At 38.4% G+C, this 23,302-nt stretch overlaps 2 protein-coding genes across 13 annotated transcripts in view; one reads left to right on the plus strand and one right to left on the minus strand.

Moving 5' to 3' along the window:
* LOC136265214 (uncharacterized) overlaps window positions 1-23,302 on the plus strand; it is a 272,681-nt gene that overhangs the window by 49,735 nt on the left and 199,644 nt on the right. The window lies entirely within an intron of this gene.
* LOC136265205 (adhesion G protein-coupled receptor E2-like) overlaps window positions 1-23,302 on the minus strand; it is a 53,182-nt gene that overhangs the window by 29,228 nt on the left and 652 nt on the right. For 3 of the 7 annotated variants that reach the window (XM_066060054.1, XM_066060053.1, XM_066060055.1), the window contains exons 2-11: window positions 19,060-19,199; window positions 18,829-19,000; window positions 18,605-18,783; window positions 17,905-18,093; window positions 16,142-16,723; window positions 14,376-14,549; window positions 12,527-12,703; window positions 10,167-10,340; window positions 2,199-2,372; window positions 1,370-1,546 (exon numbers count right to left, since the gene is read on the minus strand). In XM_066060054.1, the coding sequence (XP_065916126.1) occupies window positions 1,370-1,546; window positions 2,199-2,372; window positions 10,167-10,340; window positions 12,527-12,703; window positions 14,376-14,549; window positions 16,142-16,723; window positions 17,905-18,093; window positions 18,605-18,783; window positions 18,829-19,000; window positions 19,060-19,199 (2,138 nt within the window). The remainder of the gene's footprint in view (window positions 1-1,369; window positions 1,547-2,198; window positions 2,373-10,166; window positions 10,341-12,526; window positions 12,704-14,375; window positions 14,550-16,141; window positions 16,724-17,904; window positions 18,094-18,604; window positions 18,784-18,828; window positions 19,001-19,059; window positions 19,200-23,302) is intronic. The other 4 variants (XM_066060058.1, XM_066060056.1, XM_066060057.1 and 1 more) reach the window with 4 other exon arrangements.

Below are 23,302 nucleotides of genomic sequence, written 5' to 3' on the forward strand. Positions count from 1 at the left end.
GAATTTTGGAAAACTGTCGATCTACACACAATACTACATTTGTAATGAAACACACATAAAAACAATGGGTAAAAAATGCAAGTTCCAGAAAACAATTTATGCAAGTTTTTATCACCTCACTGGTTGGTGAATTAACACTCCAATGGATAAATCCTGGGAATAATCATGTTTGCCTATTCATAGGGAGTTAAAAAATCCTTGTTTCATTTCCATACATGAGAAGGGTTTCTGAGTTACAGACATTTGTTTACATTGCGGTGACGAAAGAATTTACCGACGATTGTTCTTCAGTGAATCCGCCTTCCTTCTTAAACACAGACGCATACCTTGGGAAAACAAAAAAACTATACCTTGGTGGATTCACAAACTCATGGCGAACACAATGAGCCAAGAGTCAACTCTGTACACTGTTGTATCAGTATAGTTTATGTAAGCACCTGTAGACTATTTTCACGATGGCTTCTGTACATATCGATTTATTTGCTTGTATGGCTGTCTAGTGCTGTATTTCCCACACTGCTCAACTTATGAAGCTGAAACTTAGCCAGTCGATTCCTCTGTCCCTACAGCCAACAAAGAACAAATTTGAAAAATGTGCAGATATTGATGGTTTTCTAAAATTAGGTCATATATGTGACTGGTGCATTGCAGTAGTACAACTGTGCCAGAGACTGCTGATCTATTAGAATTTCTGACTGCTCTATTAGAGTATCTCCATCTTTTAAAATGGAACTGTGATGTTAAATAATTGTTTCAAAAGCCAACATAATTCTCCATTCCCACACTTAACCTGCACCTATCATTTCTGAAACTGCACCAGCATAATTGGTGCATTCAAACCATGCATTGCCAATGTTACTGGCATGTAATTGTTGTCATTTGTATTGCTTCAGAGTGTGGTCTCTATAGGACATGAGTGTGGTACTAGGCAATTTAGAGACCACATCTTTAGCAAAGTTCAGATTCATACGTTATACAGAACAAGCAAGCATGGTTGAGGAAATTGTGTGCATGTGTGTGTGTGTGTGTGTGTGTGTGTGTGTGTGTGTGTGTGTGTGTGTGTGTGTGTGTGTGTGTGTGTGTGTGTGTGTGTGTGAGTGTGTGTGTGTGTGCGTGTGTGTGTGTGTGTGTGCGTGTGTGTGTATTTGTGCATATTAGTGAGTGTGTGTGTGCATCCATGCAATGCATGTACGTACATACGTATAGAAATATGAGTTGAAAAGTGTTTGGAAGATAGAAACTTATTGTAGGTTATTAGCATCCCCAATAGAAATACACAGTAATCAAAATGAATTTAGGTCAGCCTCGTTGGGAAAAGGCCAATGGGTGACTCATTTTCTGCATTGAGTGCTTGTATAAAAGTTACTACCTTTCGTGCACATGGCCTCGGTTCCACTCCAGATTTTATCACTCCGACAAGTTCTATTCTCACTACCATTTAGCTCATAACCTTGGTCACATGAGAAGGTACAAGTGTCTTCAAACATATTCCCAGTACAATCAATCATTCCATTATTAGGTGCAGTAGCAAGTTGCTGACAGGACACTACAAAATTACAGTTATCAATTACATAAGTAAGCCATTGTGTAGTACATTTACTTGATTAAATGCTGCACCTCAAATAGGCACTGCATTTAAGTAATAGTTGTACTGTGTCAATGCTGCAACTAATAGTTGAATCTTTGTAGATGTGAGATTTAAGAAGGTAGCTACTTACCCTTGGGTTTAATGGTAGACTATCTCTTAGTAATATTTCAATAAGAAAAAAAAAAGGCAATGGTCATTCTACATTGTGCAATATGTTTCATCTGCTTTCCCTCGTTTTATGACATAGTGCAATGAAATATATAAATACATACTGAATAGTAGCTACACTTTAAAGCTGCATATACTTATGTAAGACTCCTCCTTGAGCAGAAGCTGCCATAGAATAAAAGCCACACAAAACCTTGACATTAAGCTGATACTAGCTGTGGCATTTAACCAAGTAAATAGTAAAATTATACAAACATAAGTTAGTACAGTGTAATACAGGGGAAACCTGTGTGTTAAGGATACTTTGGGACCAACCAGTAGTGTATTGATTTTCCACATCACATTACATGTTAAAGGATACTTTGGGACCATGTGTTCATATTATGCTAAAATGTCCTGATTAACAGGTTCCAGTATAAACAAGTGATACACACACACTTACCAGGTGTACACATCACATCAGTACCATTCCAGGTTGTGTTACTTTGACAGGTCCGAGTTTCATTACCACTTAACTCATAACCTTGATCACATGAGAAGGTACAAGTGTCTTCAAACATACTCCCAGTACAGTCAATCATTCCATTATTAGGAGCAGTAAGCGATGGACATGACACTGAGGATTGTAAACAGTAAACTATGTTAACCTACTGTTGTAATTCAATTATGTGATTTTAGAATTATTATTGTATTTAAACAAAATTCAGTTGCTTTGTTGTAATTATAGAACCTGTATTTTGATGATTCGACTCTTAACAAAATATGGTGTCAGAAGTGTCCTTTCACGCCTAATGTGAGTTTGAACTGTGTTCCTATTGTGATATTCTAGTTTCATGATATTGCCATGAATAATCATCGCTTTACCAACTGTGCACATGACCAAGAGGTTAGCAAAACCTCCCGAACCTCTTAACCTTGAGGACAGAAGTAGGCGGGGAGACAACTGGAACCAATTCAAGCGGGACTGGTTGTATTACGAGACTGCAGCCAAAATCGACAAGGAAGACGGCTCTGTAAGAGTAGCGCAACTCCTGAATGTAATCGTAAAGGATGGCCAGGACATGTTTGACACATTTTCCCTATCAGAAACAGACTGGAAAGATATTGCAAAGGTCCTTTAAGAGTTTGAAACAAGGTGCACACCGGTAACAAAAGTGATTTACAAGAGGTACATCTTTAACAAAAGAGCCCAAGAACCTGGAAAGTTCTTAGATCACTACTTGATGGCAATTATCAAACAAGCTGACTGGTGTCAGTATGGAGGACTGACAGAGGAGCTGATCAGAGACAGACTTGTTAGTGGGATCCTGAATGATCAAGTTCATGAAACTCTCCTCAGCAAGACCGACATCACCTTAGACAAAGCCACCAAACTATTAAAGACAAGTGAAGTCACACACTTCCAAGCTCAGGACATGGCAGTCCCTGGAGACAGGAAAACCAGAGAAGGGGAAAATACAGCTGGCAGGTAACTCTGACAGTTTACAGAAGCTGTGTCATTATTGTGGCAGAAGGCATGCATTCAGAAAAGAAGCCTGCCCTGCTTTTGACAAACAACGCCTTATTTGCAGAAAAAGGTCATTTTGCTAGGAAATGTCGTTCATCAAAAGCTCATTATGTTGAAGATAAGAACAGTGGTGATGAGAAAGTCTTTTCATTCACGCAGTTATATCCCCCGCTAGCCAGTCAGCTCTCGTAACCTGCACAATCAATGACAGTCGTAAAGTAAGCTTTGAGATAGACACGGGGGCCTCCTGTAACATCTTGCCCCTTGCTGACTATATCGAGGCCACAGGAGACAAGAAATGTACACAGATCAGCCCAACCAAAACCTGCCTTATGGGGTGCCATTTGTGTCAAAACTCCACTTTTTTTAGACATTGTATTTTTCATGGTTATTTACATACATTTTATGGTTATTTACAAATAACTGTAGGGTTATTTATGAAAAGCATGGTTATTTACAAAAGCATGGTTATTTATGAAAAGCATGGTTATTTACAAAAGCATGGTTATTTATGAAAAGAATGGTTATTTACAAAAGCATGGTTACTTATGAAAAGCCGATGATAGTTACTAGTTTTCATGCGATATCGATACTACAAACTGGCAGTTGTATATATTGATAACTTAGTTAATAACGGTGCGTATAGACAGTGTTGGGAGTAACGCGCTACTTATGTAACGCGTTACGTAATATTATTACTTTTGTGGTAACAAAGTAATATAACGAAATACTATATAAAAACAGGTAATATAACGCAAGCTACTTTACTTACAAATGTAACGCGTTACCTAAGTAATATAGTTACTGTAACAAGTCTAATATTACGTAATATTATTACTACAAGTAACGAAGTTACTAATCTCGTTAGTTATCCTCTGAGTAATGCCTAGCCACAGCGAAGTAACGAGGCCTACTGAATGAAGCTTATTCACCAGCTTCTTACTTATAACCAAAATTTGCATATTGTCCAACAGCGCAATCATGTCACGTGATAAGGTGGTAGTTTCACACGTGACAGCTTAAGGCTGTGGACACAAAGTAATATAATATGTAATATTATTACAGTTACTTTATTTTATGGGTAATATGTAACTGTAACTAAATAGTTCAGTTGCAAGTAATATGTAATATGTAACTAGTTACTTTTACAAAGTAACTTGCCCAACACTGCGTATAGATTTGCACCGGATGCAGTCTATAACCTAGCGTTCCCTTGGTGCGGGCTAGCTAGCTGTCTGTAACATTGTTAGTTTCAGTCTGGTGCAAATACATTAAGCGCGGGATCGGCATACGCCGAAACTGATGGCCAGTGCATGGACTACATTCAGTTAGGAAATGTTTTGCTGGAAGCATACATGGAAGGACTGGATACTTTTAGCTTTGATTTCTTCATACTTAGCTAATTAACAATGACAATAATAAAGGGGTGGGTGCTGCCATACTACTCTATACCAGTCTCAGCTACACGGCACCGAGTAGCATAGCTAATGAAGTGATTTAGTGACCCCTGGCTAGACAGCTATATATATAACTTAGCTATACGTAACTACCTACAATTTTACATTTGATCACCATTGTCATCGTCATCATCCATAGCCGTGATGAAGCCTTTTCTCTCCAGTTCTTCCATACATGCTTCCAGCAAGCATTTCCCAACTGACTCTTAACTGAATGTAGTCCACTGGCCATCAGTTTCGATTCCGGTATGCGAATCCGCTTAGTGAATTTGCACCAGACTGAAACTAACAATATTACAGACAGCTAGCTAGCCCGCTCCGGGGAACGCTAGTTACAGATTACATCCGGTGCAAACATATACACACTGTTATTAACTAAGTTATCAATATATATAACTGCCAGTTTGTAGTATCGATATTGCACAAAAAACTTAGTAACTATGCTTTTCGTAAGTAACCATGCTGTTCATAAATAACCATGCTTTTGTAAATAACCATGCTTTTCGTAAATAACTATGCTTTTCATAAATAACCATGCTTTTGTAAATAACCATGTTTTTCGTAAATAACCATGCTTTTGTAAATAACCATGCTTTTCGTAAATAACCATGCTTTTGTAAATAACCATGCTTTTCATAAATAACCATGCTTTTCGTAAATAACCATGCTTTTGTAAATAACCATGCTTTTCATAAATAACCATGCTTGTGTAAATAACCATGCTTTTCGTAAATAACCATGCTTTTCATAAATAACCATGCTTTTGTAAATAACCATGATTTTCGTAAATAACCATGCTTTTGTAAATAACCATGCTTTTCGTAAATAACCATGCTTTTGTAAATAACCATGCTATTCGTAAATAACCATGCTTTTCGTAAATAACCATGCTTTTGTAAATAACCATGCTTTTCATAAATAACCATGCTTTTGTAAATAACCATGCTTTTCGTAAATAACTATGCTTTTCATAAATAACCATGCTTTTGTAAATAACCATGTTTTTCGTAAATAACCATGCTTTTCGTAAATAACCACGCTTTTGTAAATAACCATGCTTACATAAATAACCATGCTTTTCGTAAATAACCACGCTTTTTGTAAATAACCATGATTTTGTAAATAGCCATGCATATTCTACAGTTATTTGTAAATAATCATGAAACGTACGTAAATAACCATGAAAAACACAATGTCTAAAAAAAGTGGAGTTTTGACACAAATGGCACCCCATACTGCCTGCCTCACTATGCACAATAACTCCAAGGTAACACCAATGGGCAAAGTCATGCTTCGAGTAGAACGAAGTTGTCAGATACATTGTTTGTATTTTTTTGTTATGAGGTCCTCTGTGATGCCAACCCTAAGAAAAGGGAGCTCCATAGGGATGAAGCTTGTTCAGATCCTGGACTGTGACAACATTCACTTTGTCACAGCAGACACACCAGGCTCACCACCTACCCTGAGTGATCCCATACTGTGTCAGTATAGTACTCCAATGTGTTCAGTGGCCTTGGCAAACTCCCTGGAGAATACACAATCCAAACGTACTCAGACAAAGTGCCTGTGGTCAATCCACCTCGCTGGCTGCCGGTTTCCTTAAGAGGGATAATAGTCAAAGCTGAATTAGATACAATGGTAGCCAAGCAGATCTGACGGAACCCACTCCATGGGTGTCGAGCATTGTGGTGGCACAAAAGAAAGATGGTAAGGTACGCATATACTTAGATCCACAGCACCTCAATAAGGCAATTATGCGGAGCCACTACCCCCTCCCCACCATTGAAGAAGTTACAACCTGTCTGGCCAATGCCAAGGTATTCAGTGTCCTCGATGCCAAAACAGGATCATGGAAGGTGCAGCTGACAGAACAATCCAGTTATTAGACAACGTTTAATAGTCCTATTGGAAGATATCAATGGAGGAGGATGCCCTTTGGCATTAGCAGTGCACCGGAAGTCTGGCAGCAGAAGATGAATGAGGTAGTTGAAGGCCTGAGTGGTGTCGAGGTTATAGCTGATGATTTCCTGATTTGTGGGTTTGGCGACTCTAAGGAGGAGGCCACAGCAAACCATGATTCCAATTTGCATTCATTTCTTGACCGAGCAACAGAGAGGGGCCTCAAGCTAAATCCTGAGAAAGTTAAACCCCGACTAAGTTCAGTTCCCTTCATTGACCACTTACTAACAGACAATGGACTGGCTCCAGACCCTCGGTATCGGCTGTTATCAGCATGCCTAAACCCACCAACGTCTAATCACCACAACAGCTTCTGGGCATGACACAATACCTATCAAAATTTTTATCTCAGTTATCAGTAGTTATGAGCTGTTACGCTAGCTCAACCACAAGGATGCCAACTGTCCCGAGCACAACACTGCCATTGCTACGGTGAAGTAACTGATCACCAATGTCCCTGCCCTCCAGTATTTTGATTCGAAACTGCCACTCACCCTTCACTGTGATGCCTCAGAGGGTGGACTAGGATATGTTCTATTACAACAGAGCCAACCCATAGCATTTGGAGCATGAGGTCTCACACAGACAGAAAGGAACTATGCTCAAATAGAAAAGGAGATGCTGGCCATTGTCTGTGGCTGAGAGAAGTTCGACCAGTTTGTCCATGGGTGGAAACAGTTGAAACGGACCATAAGCCACTGGTGAGCATAGCTCTGAAGCCAGTTCACAATTCACCAAAGAGACTACAATGGATGCTCCTTCAGCTGCAAAGGTATGACTTGAATGTTACGTATAAGAGAGGATCAGAAATGTATTTAGCTGATGCTCTTTCTAGGGCCTACCCTACCTAGTCAGTGTCGGTGTCGTCACCCCAGTCTGAATTCTGTCACTCAGTGGAAGTAGTGGATCTTACCGAACACCTCCCAATATCTTCGAGACGCCTCAAACAAATTCAAGAGGCTACAAACAAGGACTCCACCCTGCAAATTCTCAAGCAAAATATCCTTTCAGGCTGGCCAAATGACTAGACCCAAGTACCATTGAAGCCATATGTAAAGTGTCATGATGAGCTCTCCATCCAGGATTATAATTATACTGTATAAAGGCAGCAGAATCATCATACCAACACTACTGAGGAAAGAATTGATACAAATGGTGCACGAGAGTCATCTCAGTGTGGAATCCTGCCTGTGAAGAACAAGAGATGTTCTCTACTCGCCACTGTTGAACTCGGAAATCAAAGACTACGTGAGCAACTGCTCCATCTGCAACACACTACTGCCATCTCAAACCCAAGAACCACTCACTGTACATGAGATTCTTGACAGGCTATGGAGCTAAGTTGCCACTGACTTGTTCTCATTCAATGGTGACAGTGTTGTGGTGACTGTCCATTATTTCTCTAAGTACATTGAGATGGAGAGGTTAGGAAGCCAAACCTCACCAGCCATGATCAAAGCCCTCCAAGCAACATTTGCTCGTCACGGCATACCCGACACAGTGGTATCAGATAATGGCCCCGCCTATGCCTCTGAGGAATTCAGCAAATTTGCAGCAACTTGGGAATTCAACCATGTTACAACCTCCCCACACTACCCGCAATCCAATGGCAAGGCTGAGAGTGTGGTAAAACGTGCAAAACTCTGCTGAAGAAAGCTAAGCTCACCAAGTCAGTTATCAACCTTGCACTGTTAAATTATCACAACACTCCAACGGAACCAACCAATTTTTCTGTAGCCCAACGCCTATTTGGTAGGGATACACAGACACTCCTGCCTTCATTTACCACACTGCTCAAGCCTGAAATCCCTCAACAAGTTCCTGCTAAAATTAAAGCAGGTCAACGGAAGCAAGCCAAGCACTATAACAAGACATCTAAACCGCTTCCTCCCTTGAACAGTGGTGATCTGGTGCATGTGAGGTTACCTGGCAGTACTACATGGAGTTTAGGAGTGTGCAAGAATCAGGTGGCACCAAGATCGTACTTGGCACAGTGTAAGGGCACAATATGCCGATGCAATCGCTGACATATAAGGAAGGCAAATACCAGCACAGCACGGGGCCAATATGATGTTCAAAGCACTACATAGAACAGACTGAAACCTGACTGATTGAACTGAACTCATTCTTATAATGGGAAAGGTGTTGTAATGTAATTATGTGGTTTTAGAATTACTATTGTATTTAGATAAATTCAGTTGATTTGTTGTAATTATTGAACTTGTACCTTGTGATTGTTGATGATTTGAATCTTAACAAAACACCTACTACTATATATGATTGAGTAGAATATCACAAACATATTGATCCTATATGGTTGAATGAAAATATTTCTAGCAAGTGAAGTACTACTAACTAAATTCCAAGATTTTGAATCCATTGGTTGAGAACAGCTAGGAGCACATCGAATCCTATGGACAAGGGAGCATGTAACTCCACCAACAGCGAAATTCAAATATGGCTGCTGTGTACTATAATAAGTAACTTTTAAAATTTCCTAAATAGGATATTATGCAGAGGCGCATGCTCACGTACATCACATTTATCCTGACCACCTGATAGACTCCTGTAAGCGTTCGAGCGTAAATCGGATGGCTGCAGGTTCGAGGCTACCTAGGTCCAGTCATGGATTTTTTCTCCTTTCTCCAACTTTTCAAACACACCTTAAGTAGTGTAGTTAAAGTCTAAGTAGCTAAAGTCTTTGAGCAGGCTGTAGGACCAGGTGTCCTACAGACCTTCAGCACTTGTGCTGTAAAGCATTAATAAAAAAAAACAAAAAAAAAACATTCCTAGAAATTACTCCACTTGACTATTCTAAGCTCTACCTTCGACTTGACGATCTTCCTATCAAAGCAGCTTTACACTAAGACGCCTTTCTGTTCATTTTTGTCCATCCACAATACCATCTATTTTAATGCTTATTTAGCACATATTTACATGATTCATGCTTTAAATAATGCACCGGTTAAATGCCGTGGTGCTTATTACCTTAGTTCAAAAAACTGACACAGCAACTATTGAAGCTCAACCACTACTTGATGCTCGAAAATGATGTTTAAGCTCTTATTTCAAAATTGACCGTGGCACAACTCAAGTACAGCTACTATTAAAGGTATGATTTTTAACTAAGGAAATACAGTATTCATCATTTGGCTTTGTTGTGTTCAAACTTCTGTACATACTGCTGTTAGTGCATTGAAGACTGAGAACTGTTGAGCTACATTCAGTCACACAAATCACAGCTCAAATGTATCTGCTTTGTGTGCATGGTTAGGTTGTAGGTTCAATGGTGTGTGTTTTTTACATCTTTGTACTTTAAAGTTTGCTAGTGGTGTATCTATGTACATTGTACTATACATGCATTCAGGTTGCAAATGTTTCTTCATTATAGTAACAGATTGTACTTGACTAAATTTGCTGCCATGAAGTAGAAGTGAGGCATTAATATATATTATGTGACTGTAGACAAACACACACACACACATACCTGGTGTACACATCACATCAGTACCATTCCATGTTGTGTTACTTTGACAGGTCCGAGTTTCACTACCACTTAACTCATAACCTTGATCACATGAGAAGGTACAAGTGTCTTCAAACATATTCCCAGTACAGTTAATCATTCCATTATTAGGAGCAGTAAGTGATGGACATGACACTGAGGATTATAAACAGAAAACTATTTTTACCTCATTATCCACATTTCATTATAAGAGTGTACGTAAATACAGTACCAAAGCCTTTGTGTGTGCTTTACGTATAGTTATAGGTTGCTTTACTGCATAAGGACTCTTAGAAGATTCACAGCCTTTATTATACTTTATAGAACTTCGCGTGGGTGAGATCTTTTTGAATTTCATAAAGTACACTCTCAGCTGGCCAACAGTGCTTCATGACCACAAAGAGTGCTTTATTCGTTCAGCACAGCTGCCTACATGCCTTAGTGCAGGCTAATAGCCTGTGGGACTCATGCCAGTACGACTAATCACCCATGCCAGTGAAGGCTGATAGCCTCGCCGTGCTGAGTGATCAATCACCCCAGCCAATACGAATTCTACCACTGGATTGCTTTTATAGACATACCTAAATGCTTCGATGATGGGTGGGAGAAGGTAACGTTGCTGTTACGTTTGTTAATGTAAATGGACAAGTCCTGGAGATATCACAGAAATAATTCCCCATGTGACGCGCAATAGAGTCGATTGTGGGTTGTGAGCAAAACCTGCCAAAATACGTGATGAACGTATTCCATGCCAAACTATGGTGAACTACGCGTGAGTTACTTTGTTAAACTAGTTTGTGTGCATTCAGGCTGCTAATAGTTTGTGCAACACGTGTTAATTGTGAGTCTTAGTGTATGGTGAAGCTACACGACTAGAAAGTTCCATAAATCATTTAAAGCATAGCCTTGCTCGTGCTATATGAAAAATAAAGCACTCAGCTTTGCCTCGTGCTTTATTAGCATCTCGGCCGCACACTTCATGCTTTATTTTTCATATAGCACTCATATCTATGCTTTAAAATATACAAATTCAACATCGTCACGAGTTGTGCATTTGACATAAGAAGTATTAAAATATTAAGACATTTTTTACCACTAAATAAGATTGAGACACTCTAATAGAGAAACTACATAAATAAAGTTCTTTGAGTGTAAGTGTGTCAGTGTGTGTGTGTGTGCGTGCGTCTGTATTTGTGTGTGTGTCAGTGAGTGTGCGCGTGCATGTATGCATCCATGCGATGCATGCATGTACGTATGTGTGTATATATGTATGTATGTGTGTATGTATGTATGTATGTATGTATGTATGTATGTATGTATGTATGTATGTATGTATGTATGTATGTATGTATGTATGTATGTATGTATGTATGTATGTATGTATGTATGTATGTATGTATGTATGTATGTATGTATGTATGTATGTATGTATGTATGTATGTATGTATGTATGTATGTATGTATGTATGAATGTATGTGTGTGTGTATGTATGTATGCATGCATGTATGTATGAAAGCATGTCAGGGGCGTAGCCAGGATTTTTTTGAAGGGGGTTCGGATTCAAAGTGGAATGTATTTAGGGGAAGGCCTGGGTGCTTCCCCTAGACCATGTAGGAACAAAAATATGTATACAAAAAAATGTGCTCCTAGGCAGTACCATTAAAAGGTGCTGTTTGTGCATCTAACTAGCTAAAACCTACACACTGCTGTTTATGCAGCTTATAGATATAACCTATTGCCATACTAACTAATCTCCACTACATACTGATAGCTAACTTAGCATACAGGAGCCCTCCACACTTGAGTCCTTTAGTTGGCAATACTTTCTTCCACGTATACATTATGTTCGGCTGGTCCTGCTGTTGATGGTCAGTAGCCTGACGCATGCATAACACAACCACTCAAGTTTATCACAGCTGCTGCCTTGTGATTTGTCTCAAGACAATTCTTTGAAGTTTTCACCATGCATCACGTGTACAATTGATCACATGATGCAATAGATGCATTAATGAGACGTGACCCTCAAGAGTAGTACAGAGGAGTGCCAGTAGGCAAGTAGCTACTGGAGAGCTCCAGGGGTTTGGTGTGATTTTTAATTTCAAAAAATTCTGCCTCTGCAAGGGGGGTTTGTTTGAACTATCCGAACCCCCCTGGCTATGCCCTTGCATGTACATATGTATAGAAATATGAGTTGAAAAGTGTTTGGAAGATAGAAACTTATTGTAGGTTATTAGCATCCCCAATAGAAATACACAGTAATCAAAATGAATTTAGGTCAGCCTCGTTGGGAAAAGGCCAATGGTTGACTCATTTTCTGTACTTAGTGCATAAAAATCATTACCTTTTGTGCACATGACCTTGGTTCCATTCCAGAATTTATAACTCTGACAAGTTCTCTTCTCACTACCACTTAGCTCATAACCTTGATTACATGAGAAGGTACAAGTGTCTTCAAATATATTCCCAGTACAGTTAATAATTCCATTATTAGGAGCAGTAGTAAATTGCTGGCAGGACACTACAAAATCAATAAAATTACAGTTATTATATGATAATCAATCACAACCGAAACAGGTACAAATGCAGCAGTGTGTTCTCCATGAACAGTCTAATTCACAAAGGCATATATAGTACTTATTTTGTGCGCACAACCAGAAGGCTAATTCATAAAGAAAATATGATGATGGCAAACTTTTTTCCACTACGTCATAAAGAAATACCCATAAACTCACATGTCTTTTAGCATATGGATACAAAAGGAACATAACCTTACTCTTTATGAACAGGTAAATCCAATGGTGTAGTAGATAAAACTGGAGCAATTAAACTGCACACAAATGTTTATTTAGTATATGTGACTCGCTGAGTAAGAACTGGCTGTTTTTGCACATTCCTCAAATTCCATTTTATTGCTTCTCTGTTATCTAAAATAACAAAGGGGTGGACAGCCAAAGTTTCAGCCTTTTGTGATGAATAGTCTTGGAATTGTAGCGCCAGAGACTTGGAACAGGAATAAACTCGATTTGTACAGCAACAATATGGTAAATAAATTACAAACTTTAATTGATCATAACTCACAACTAAAACAAGCTACGAAAATGAGGTTTGGCTCAGCCTGTTCACCATGAACTGACAATTGATCAAGGTATAGTGTTTTCCCTGTACATCCCTGTGTGAATGAAAAATAAGGCAACTCCAACATAAAATAATGACGGTGAACTTTATTTCTACCATATTGTAAATAAGCACCCATGAACTCATGTACCAATCGTTGTACAAACTCAAAACAAACATTTTACTCCCCACGAACAGGAGAATCTGGTGGTTTATAGGGTTTATTGATTTGAGCTTTGTTTTATTACATACTGAAGCGATTAAAACATGCATAATTTTGTTATGTAGCATGCGTATTTTTACTCAGTACATATCAATACGTTTTTTATAAATTTGCAAGAACGGTTGGTTTTCACTCAGCAGGTCACAGATGTATTTCTTTATGCAGTATGTATTTTAATATAATTTTATAGCAATACAGAATTTTGCAAGCACGGCCAACCTGTTGCTTAGAGTGTACAGTGGAACCTATGTTACGGTCACCTGGATTAAGCGGTCACCTCTGCATAACGGCCATGGTCACGAGGTCCTAAATATTTTCCCATACAAATGTATGCATTGTGGTCTGCATTAAGCGGTCAACTGTCTAACCCGTATAACGGCCAGCCAACAATTTGCCTATGAATCACTGTATACATAACTTTCTCCTTCGTATAGCGGTCGCTACCTTTTATGGTGGCTTGTTAAGCCAATTTCCTGGTACCACTGGCACCGTTTCAATTAATGCGCAATTATCACACTTCCTGCCTTTCAATGAATACTATATAATCAATCAGGCTTTATTGCTTAAGCGTATTCAATAGCTATAACCAACATTCATAGACTCACCTTACCCTTTCTGTATTAAATATTCAGACTGTATTGCGGTTGGCGCGAGCCTCTTAATAATATTTACTCATTTAAAACGGTCATAGCCACTAAAATGCTGCTGACCACCTTATGCAGGTTTTCTCTATAACAGCCACCTGTATATAAAGGCCAGATATATCTAGTCCCAAGGTGACCATTATAGACAGGTTCCACTGTATTTGCTTTATATACTCCAATGTCATCGTGGTATATGTACACACACTTACCTGGTGTACACATCACATCAGTACCATTCCAGGTTTGATCACTCTGACAGGTTAGAGTTTTACTACCACTTAGCTCATAACCATGATCACATGAGAAGGTACAAGTGTCTTCAAACATATTCCCAGTACAGTCAATCATTCCATTATTAGGAGCAGTAAATGATGGACATGATACTGAGGATTATAAACAAAAAGCTATCTTTACTCATTTACATACTAAACACATACATACATTAACACATGGATATATATCAAGGGCAGATACAGAAGCTGGCAAGGGTATAACAACACGCCTAGGTCAAATGCAGGTAGTCAGAGAGAAACTTTCACCACCTATAGTGCTATAAACATACATTTAATTTTACAGCAAGATTTTCAGATGTCAGAGTTTTAACTGGGATGTATGCATTGACATCAGTATAAATGTTCTTGCTGAGTAGCAGTCAACTCAAATTTACTCACATGGTATAGCTATGACAGTACTATTAACAGTTATTGACTGCTCTATTAGAGTATCTTGATTGTTTACAAGATTATTCTAGTAGACACCAGAGAAGGGTGTGGGGAGGACATGATTCATGCTCAAAATGAAGCACACACCATGTGACAATGAACAAATTGTATAACACACTAAGTTACACTATTGCACTACTAGTTTGAAGCCTCAGCATTGCTCAATCTACTCGAGGCTGGTTTCAAGAGACATCTTTTCTGGGTGGTGGGGCAAGCTTGAATGGCAATTTCTGGCTTTGGTAAGGACCTGGCTTGACGTGAATCAGTGGTGCACTGGTGGATGGTCTGTTACAGTTACAGTCAGCCAAACATTTTTTGTATTGATTCTACTGCACATCAGCCACTAAGGCACCAGTATGGTCCTGTAATCTTGTGTCTGACTTCAGTTATAGTCCCTCTCAGTTATAATAACTTGAAACTGCTGATGAGCTATTTGGAAAATTTTGTCTTCAAAATTCAGTTACATATCTTGTTTACTAGTGTTAAATCCCTAATTTACTATGTGCTGTAGCTATCAGCAAGTTCTAAAGCTTTCCAATTAAGCCTCCATCAGCACATTAAAAGCATAATAGGCTGGAGTACTATGCCAACATATAAAGCTGATATTTCAAACTTGATTGTATGAAAATGATACTCTCTAATACAGCAGTCAGTGGAAACTGTAAAACTGCAATAGAGCACTCAAATATATTTCCTTACATTGACATATCTTGTAGAACAAGTCATTTTGTAGTGAACTACTCTAATAGAGTATTCACTGATTAAAATGTGTCCAAGATAATTGCAAGAAATGTCATTAACCAAGGAGCATAAATGCAAGCATATAATGGGAACACTGAACGAGCATGATAGGTAAAAATTTGTTGAAAACATTTTGGGTAAAATTTTGAGCATATATTTGACTCAGGCCTATTTCCAATAGCTAGCAAAAAGTTACTATGGAATTATGGTGGTCTAACCACTTACCAACACATTTGCCTTACAAGCTAAACTTCATTTGTATTTTAAACTTTTGTTTCCATCTTCACCAAAGCAAATTCACCTGTATACCACAAAATAGAAGTTCTTTATTGTGGACTCTTGTAATTATGTATAGGACAAATCGAGTCAGCTATAGTTTTTGTGATTTATATAACTTCCTTCTTGGTACATAATGTTGCTTAGTTTAGCAACTTTAAAATAGTGTATGTTTAACTGTAATATAGTTTCAAGTAGTTTCATTGTGTAATTCATAAGCAAAATGTTAAACTTACTTCGATTTTTACACAGCTGTTGGGAAAGATTTTTCTCAAGTTGTTCCAGAGCTGGTTCATCAAGGTTGTCTACCAAAAATACCATGGATGGGTCACCGGTAATAGTGTCTAATTGATCTTGATCAGCATTTCCTATTCCTACAGCAAACAGCTGATAGAGTTGCTCCATATGAAATTTCTTAGCCTCTCTCCGTAATGTTCTTGGTTCGTCTTTTGATTTACCCTCAGTTAGAATTATAGCAATGTTGGGATAGTCAGGTCTAAAACCTATTGAATCACTGTGGGCAGTCGCATTGAGAAGATGTAATATGGGTATATATTTGGTACCCTTCTCCTTAGGGTAATCAATTTCCTTTAGTGCTGAAGTTAATGTATGCTTGCTTCTGTATTGCTGTAAATCAAACACGACTCTAGCATCTCCAGCAAAATACATTAGTCCAACCAAGCTCCTTGTTAAACCAATGTCTAAAAATGAAACTACTCTTGTTGTAAAATTTCTTATTGATCCAACTAAAACATTTTTCTGTATACTTACTGAAATGTCAAGTACAAAGACTACATCATATCCATTAGTTGTGCATTCTATAAAAGGAAACACATAAATGATACAACTATACATAACAATATAGGACACCGATTGTATGTGTAAATTCCCCCTATAATGGACATTTTGGATTAGAAACTTCAGTAGAACATCCACACTACCAGTGACTCTAATATAGTAGTCAGCAGGGTCAGATACAGACTTTTAAAAGGGGGTTCTACCACTCCGGAATTGAAACTTCAGCCTACCTGTGAGTCTAAAACCAAAAAAGAAAAAGAAAAGGCAACTACCTGCTGACAATAGTTCCCCTTCACCACCAACTACATCTTATATAAACTATATTATGTAGTTTGCTACACTGCTCCTCAGAAGAATACTGTGACTGCTCTATTAGAGTATCTCAAATTAGAGCCTCTTCCAAAAGGGGGTTCCATCGAACCCTTTGAATCCCCCTGGATCTGCCTCTGGTCAGGTGTATCTTGTTTTAATCTTTTCTGGCTGCCAAGCAAGAACCTGACTTGTTAGCATTTTCTTCAAAGTTCAAACTTCATTTTATGACTTTTTTGTTGTCTAGAGGGAAAACCAATGGGCTGTTAAAGTTTCAGCCTCATCTGGTAAGTGCTTTAGGAGTTATAGTGATAGACAACAACAAGAGCAAAACAATTCGATTTGTACAGTGCCTATATGGGAAAAAATTACAGGCGCTTGTTTGAACGATCATAAGTCTTGAGTGCAACAGGATACAGAGTTGGGACTTGTCTATTCATCAAGGTTTATTTTTTGGCCAAAATACACCCATGCTATTTAACAAGAAGCTTAGAAACAGTGAAGATAAAGTTACATTTTACCACAACGTAACCAAACATATGTCCATACGTAACTCACATTTGCTTCATGATAACAAAGATAGTCTTACTCTTCATGAATAGGCAAATCCATCGGTATATTAGATATTTCAATTTGAGACTTCCTTCACTAAATGTACGCAAAATTATTTATGTAGCATGCATTATATACCTAATGCATTTCAGTGGCATTTATCTCAAAACAGAATTACTTCTTTCCCTCACAAGATTAGCAGCAAAGTCAATTTCATTTCAAAGGCCCCCTATTCAATAGCTACAAAGTCTGTATACCTACCAACTGTTTAATCTAGAGTGGGCTCTGTGACTTAAAATAAGCCTGCCGGTGGCAACTTTAAAGGGTAAGCATAATTTACCTTGGTCACAGAAAGGTTCAGTGCTATTCCAACTTCCATCATTCTGACATTTCCTATTATCAGTATCATTTAACACAAACCCACTATTGCATGTATAAGTGCAAATGTCTCCAACATAATGAGCTCCATCATCACTTGAAGAACAATTCATTGTTCCATTACCAGGAGCAGTAAGGGGTGGACATGTAACTGCAGCATATAATTGATATAAACAAGACAAAAGGAGAATGTGCAAGTTTGCACGCATGCACACACACTATACACACACAGTCAGTCGGTCAGTCATCACATCAGTCAATTAGTCCATCCGTCCATCTGTCAGTCAGCAAATGGATAGATGGAGAGACTGACTGACCATATGCATGCAAAAGCACTCATTATTATGGTTACTGATTTATGTCACGTTTCCATTTGTTTTCTATAAGACATTGAAGAACATGGAATCAACTGCAAATCACAATACAACAATGTTTTGACCAGTAAGAGTCAGTGTCCACTGTACATACAAGAGTGAGTTAATAATATGTCGTTGGATTGCAATTTAAAACTGAAAACGTACAAATACACAATAGGGAAATTCCATAAAAGCACATGGTCAAACATGGTAAATCACATGGTCAAGTAATCCTATATACTGGAAACATGTTGCAATACTAACATCTCAGTGTATGTTATGTGAGTATTCGTGTATGTTGAATACCTGCACAAGTGTTGTAAAACTCATTGTTGCTATTGTCCATCTGATTTAAAAGATTGAGATTTGTGGTCCGTAATTCCCTCTCAGTGCCACTGAGTACCAAACTGAATTCTGTGTCAGAGCAGTTGTCAGCAGCTGATTGCACTGAACCAGAGTGACACTCAAGTCGTCTTACAAGTTCACTACATGTTCAAGATGAATAACATATTATAGTGTGCATTATATACCTGGAGACTTCCTCAAAAGAGATTGTCAAAAATACTTGAGAACAATTAATAATGATATCATCCACTGCCCAAGCTGGACTAGCTACAGTGTTATGTTGCACCCACCGGAAATGCACATTACTTGCTGTTTCATTTGATACAGTAAATTCTAGCTTTTCTAGTAGAATACTCTCTGTATACACAAAAGGACAAAATGTTATCTGTATCCCAATTTAGTATACAGTAAATTACCATTATATGAGCCGAGGGTAGTCCAGTCTATACCAGTCTTATATTGGAAATACACTGGATGTGTTAAACTGCTATCTACATGATCAGTGCCATTACAAAATTGTCCATCTTGAGAAATGTAAATGTTGAAATCTATTAAACTAGACAGGTACATATATGGAACACTGTACATGCATGATAGTCTCTAAATTCATCTATGTAACTGTGTAAATATTACATGTTTCAAGTTAAAGAGTCATTGCATGATGGATTGAGATGTTTGTGGTAGTAAACTTAATGAACCATGCATACAACATGAACACACATCATTAGTTGTAACAACAACAGATTCCTCAAAGCAGCCAATGATATTCATACAGGATGTCATAGATACTTCCTTACTGAGAAGCAACCTATCAAGGAATTGTAATATTATTGGTGACCACTAAACAATGGATGAATGGTGACACATTTCAACATGTCTGCGCTTAGGAGTAGACTCGAGAACATACCTATAGGGAACCCCAGAAACCCTCCTTTACAACCTATTATATATGCATACCCAACTCTCAGTATCATACACACTTCGAGCAAATGGATAGCTACATGCTTCAATCTGTATTGCATACACTAAAATTTTATGCAGTAGCTTTAATGACAACCACAAATGTCTATAAGTCATAAAATATATTATCAGCAATGTTTCCTTTCCAAACACTGCCCAAATAAGTTATAGTTATATCCCGGTACAAGGGTGATATCATTGTTATTACACGAGTCCGAGGCGGAGCCGAGGACAAGTGTAATAACAATGATATCATCCGAGTATACGGGATATAACTGTTTTATATCCCAGTGCACGGGAGTGCGCAGAAGTTTACGGATAGTAAATTAAGTTCTGGTTTGAGTTCCTGTCACTGTGCTCAAGATTTCGTCCGAATTGTGTGGAGATTCTACTTCGTAGCCACAAGAGAGACCTTACATACTGCCTACAAACTGTAGCGAAGGGCGGTGTTATGAAGCAGCGGTTCCAGGTACGATTCGCCTTCGTCAGAAATTGGTATAGTGGTGTCGCGTGGTGTGCAAGAGAAAAATAAAGACCAACAAGTGGCTACCATAGTCCAAGATAGAATGATGAAGCTAGAGGAAGTTAGTTCTTCACCATAGTGACCGTTGAGAGTGATTGCTGGAGCGAAAATCGTCACGTACTATTCTTGACATTTGTTAAATTATCGTATTGGTAACTTGTAGTGTTATTGTGTAAAGGATTAACAGTGTTTTGTAAGATTTAGGTAGTTTTAAGTGCTGTATTGGTGTGTCTTGTATCAATATTTCCTTATTTGGCTCTTTGTTCCATTGGTAAACAATGCCATTCGCGGTTATTATGATGTCACAAAAGAGACTGAGTGGCTCCGCAACAGGGTGATAAGTTAGTTATCACTGGGTGATAACTAATATATCGTACAGTAGCAGCGCCGCTCTGTCTAGCTGTATGGTAGTTATAACCCAGCGCGGCGCTTTGATACTCCCACGCACTGGGGTTTAAGTATAGGGTTATAACTACCATACAGCTAGACAGAGCGGCGCTGCTACTGTACGATATATTAGTTATCACCCAGTGATAACTAACTTATCACCCTGTTGCGGAGCCACTCAGTCTCTTTCGTGACATCATAATAACCGCGAATGGCATTGTTTACCAATGGAACAAAGAGCCAAATAAGGAAATATTGATACAAAACACACCAATACAGCACTTAAAACTACCTAAATCTTACAAGAAAACTGTTAATCCTTTACACAATAACACTACAAGTTACCAATACGATAATTTAACAAATGTCAAGAATAGTACGTGACGATTTTCGCTCCAGCAATCACTCCCAACAGTCACTATGGTGAAGAACTAACTTCCTCTAGCTTCATCGTTCTATCTTGGACTATGGTAGCCATTTGTTGGTCTTTATTTTTCTCTTGCACACCACGCGACACCACTATACCAATTTCTGACGAAGGCGAATCGTTCCTGGAACCGCTGCTTCATAATACCGCCCTTCGCTACAGTTTAGTAGGCAGTATGTAAGGTCTCTCTTGTGGCTACGAAGTAGAATCTCCACACAATTCGGATGAAATCTTGAGCACAGTGACAGGAACTCAAACCGGAACTTAATTTACTACCCGTAAACTTCTGCGCACTCCCGTGCACTGGGATATAAAACAGTTATATCCCGTATACTCGGATGATATCATTGTTATTACACTCGTACCGGGATATAACTATAACTCATGACTTCACTAACTTATATATAGGATGTATGATGTGCTTGTGACAGCTGATCATATAATTCTTGGAAAATGATTTTATGGTTTGATGATTATCATAATATAATCATAGACTTTGGAGGATAAGCTGGTAGCATTTCAACTATTATAACCCAGCGCCGCGCTGGGTTATAACTACCATACAGCTAGACAGAGCGGCGCTACTACTGTACGATATATTAGTTATCACCCTGTTGCGGAGCCACTCAGTCTCTTTCGTGACATCATAATAACCGCGAATGGCATTGTTTACCAATGGAACAAAGAGCCAAATAAGGAAATATTGATACAAAACACACCAATACAGCACTTAAAACTACCTAAATCTTACAAGAAAACTGTTAATCCTTTACACAATAACACTACAAGTTACCAATACGATAATTTAACAAATGTCAAGAATAGTACGGGACGATTTTCGCTCCAGCAATCACTCCCAACAGTCACTATGGTGAAGAACTAACTTCCTCTAGCTTCATCGTTCTATCTTGGACTATGGTAGCCACTTGTTGGTCTTTATTTTTCTCTTGCACACCACGCGACACCACTATACCAATTTCTGACGAAGGCGAATCGTACTTGGAACCGCTGCTTCATAACACCGCCCTTCGCTACAGTTTAGTAGGCAGTATGTAAGGTCTCTCTTGTGGCTACGAAGTAGAATCTCCACACAATTCGGACTAAATCTTGAGCACAGTGACAGGAACTCAAACCGGAACTTAATTTACTACTTGTAAACTTCCGCGCACTGGGATATAAAACAGTTATATCCCATATACTCGGATGATATCATTGTTATTACACTCGTCCTCGGCTCCGCCTCGGACTCGTGTAATAACAATGATATCACCCTCGTACCGGGATATAACTATAACTCATGACTTCACTAACTTTTATATAGGATGTATGATGTGCTTGTGACAGCTGATCATATAATTCTTAGAAAATGATTTTATGGTTTGATGATTATCATAATATAGTCATAGACTTTGGAGGATAAGCTGGTAGCATTTCAACTATTTCTCTTTGGCATAGTTGATAGATTTTATGTGTCTAGCTATTTACGTATGCTATAAAAAACAAGTACACAAAAAATTGGAATTTTCAACTAGAGTAGTGAGCATAGCACATCTACAAAAAGTACTGAAACAAGTTGGAGTAGTGCATGATATCAAATCACAGTAAAACAATGAGAAGTGCTATATCCCTGCTGTGTATTTCCATTATGATATCTTGAGCATGTACGGTAGGGATATAACACTCACTTATTATTGCTCTATCTAATGTAACAGCCTTCGTTAGCTGGAATTTGGCTGCCTTATATAAGGAGTGTGCTAATGGCATGGACGATAGATGACTTCATGCAGCAGACAGGATGGAATAGTCTAGAGTCTGAAACTGTAGATCATTATTGGGGTAGAGATGTAAGCCCAGTTCCTGCAGTCTAGAATCGGATGATGCACAAATGCATGAGAGTCAACCGAACTTTAATAGCTTCCCTAGATACATGGGAAACTATAGGGCAGCAAATACCAGGGTAATATAAAGTGGTGCTTCTTGGAAGTTGTAACACTTAAGATAACATAACTTGTTGACTCAAGCTTTCTGACATTATGATTCTTGATGCCTATATATGGCATCCACACATAAATGAAACCTCAGTAATGAAATGATGTAGTTCCTATAAATTCACAACTTGTATTCTCCACAAATTGGAAGTGAAGATAATAATTCAATTAAGCCGAAGGCAGTTACCTTTTTGTTTGCAAACGTTTATAAGGACACATCAATAAGTTTCCAAATTTTTTGATATCAATCTAGTTTCTTATACACAACTCTCAGATTAGTTCAATGCATCTCCCCTTTTCATGCAAAGGTCAGCACAATGCTACTGATTTCATTGTGAAAGAAACTGAAATAACACTGACTAGCAACAAATTTT

This window comes from Dysidea avara, chromosome 8 (assembly GCF_963678975.1).
Source record: "Dysidea avara chromosome 8, odDysAvar1.4, whole genome shotgun sequence".
Taxonomy (NCBI): Eukaryota; Metazoa; Porifera; class Demospongiae; order Dictyoceratida; family Dysideidae; genus Dysidea; species Dysidea avara.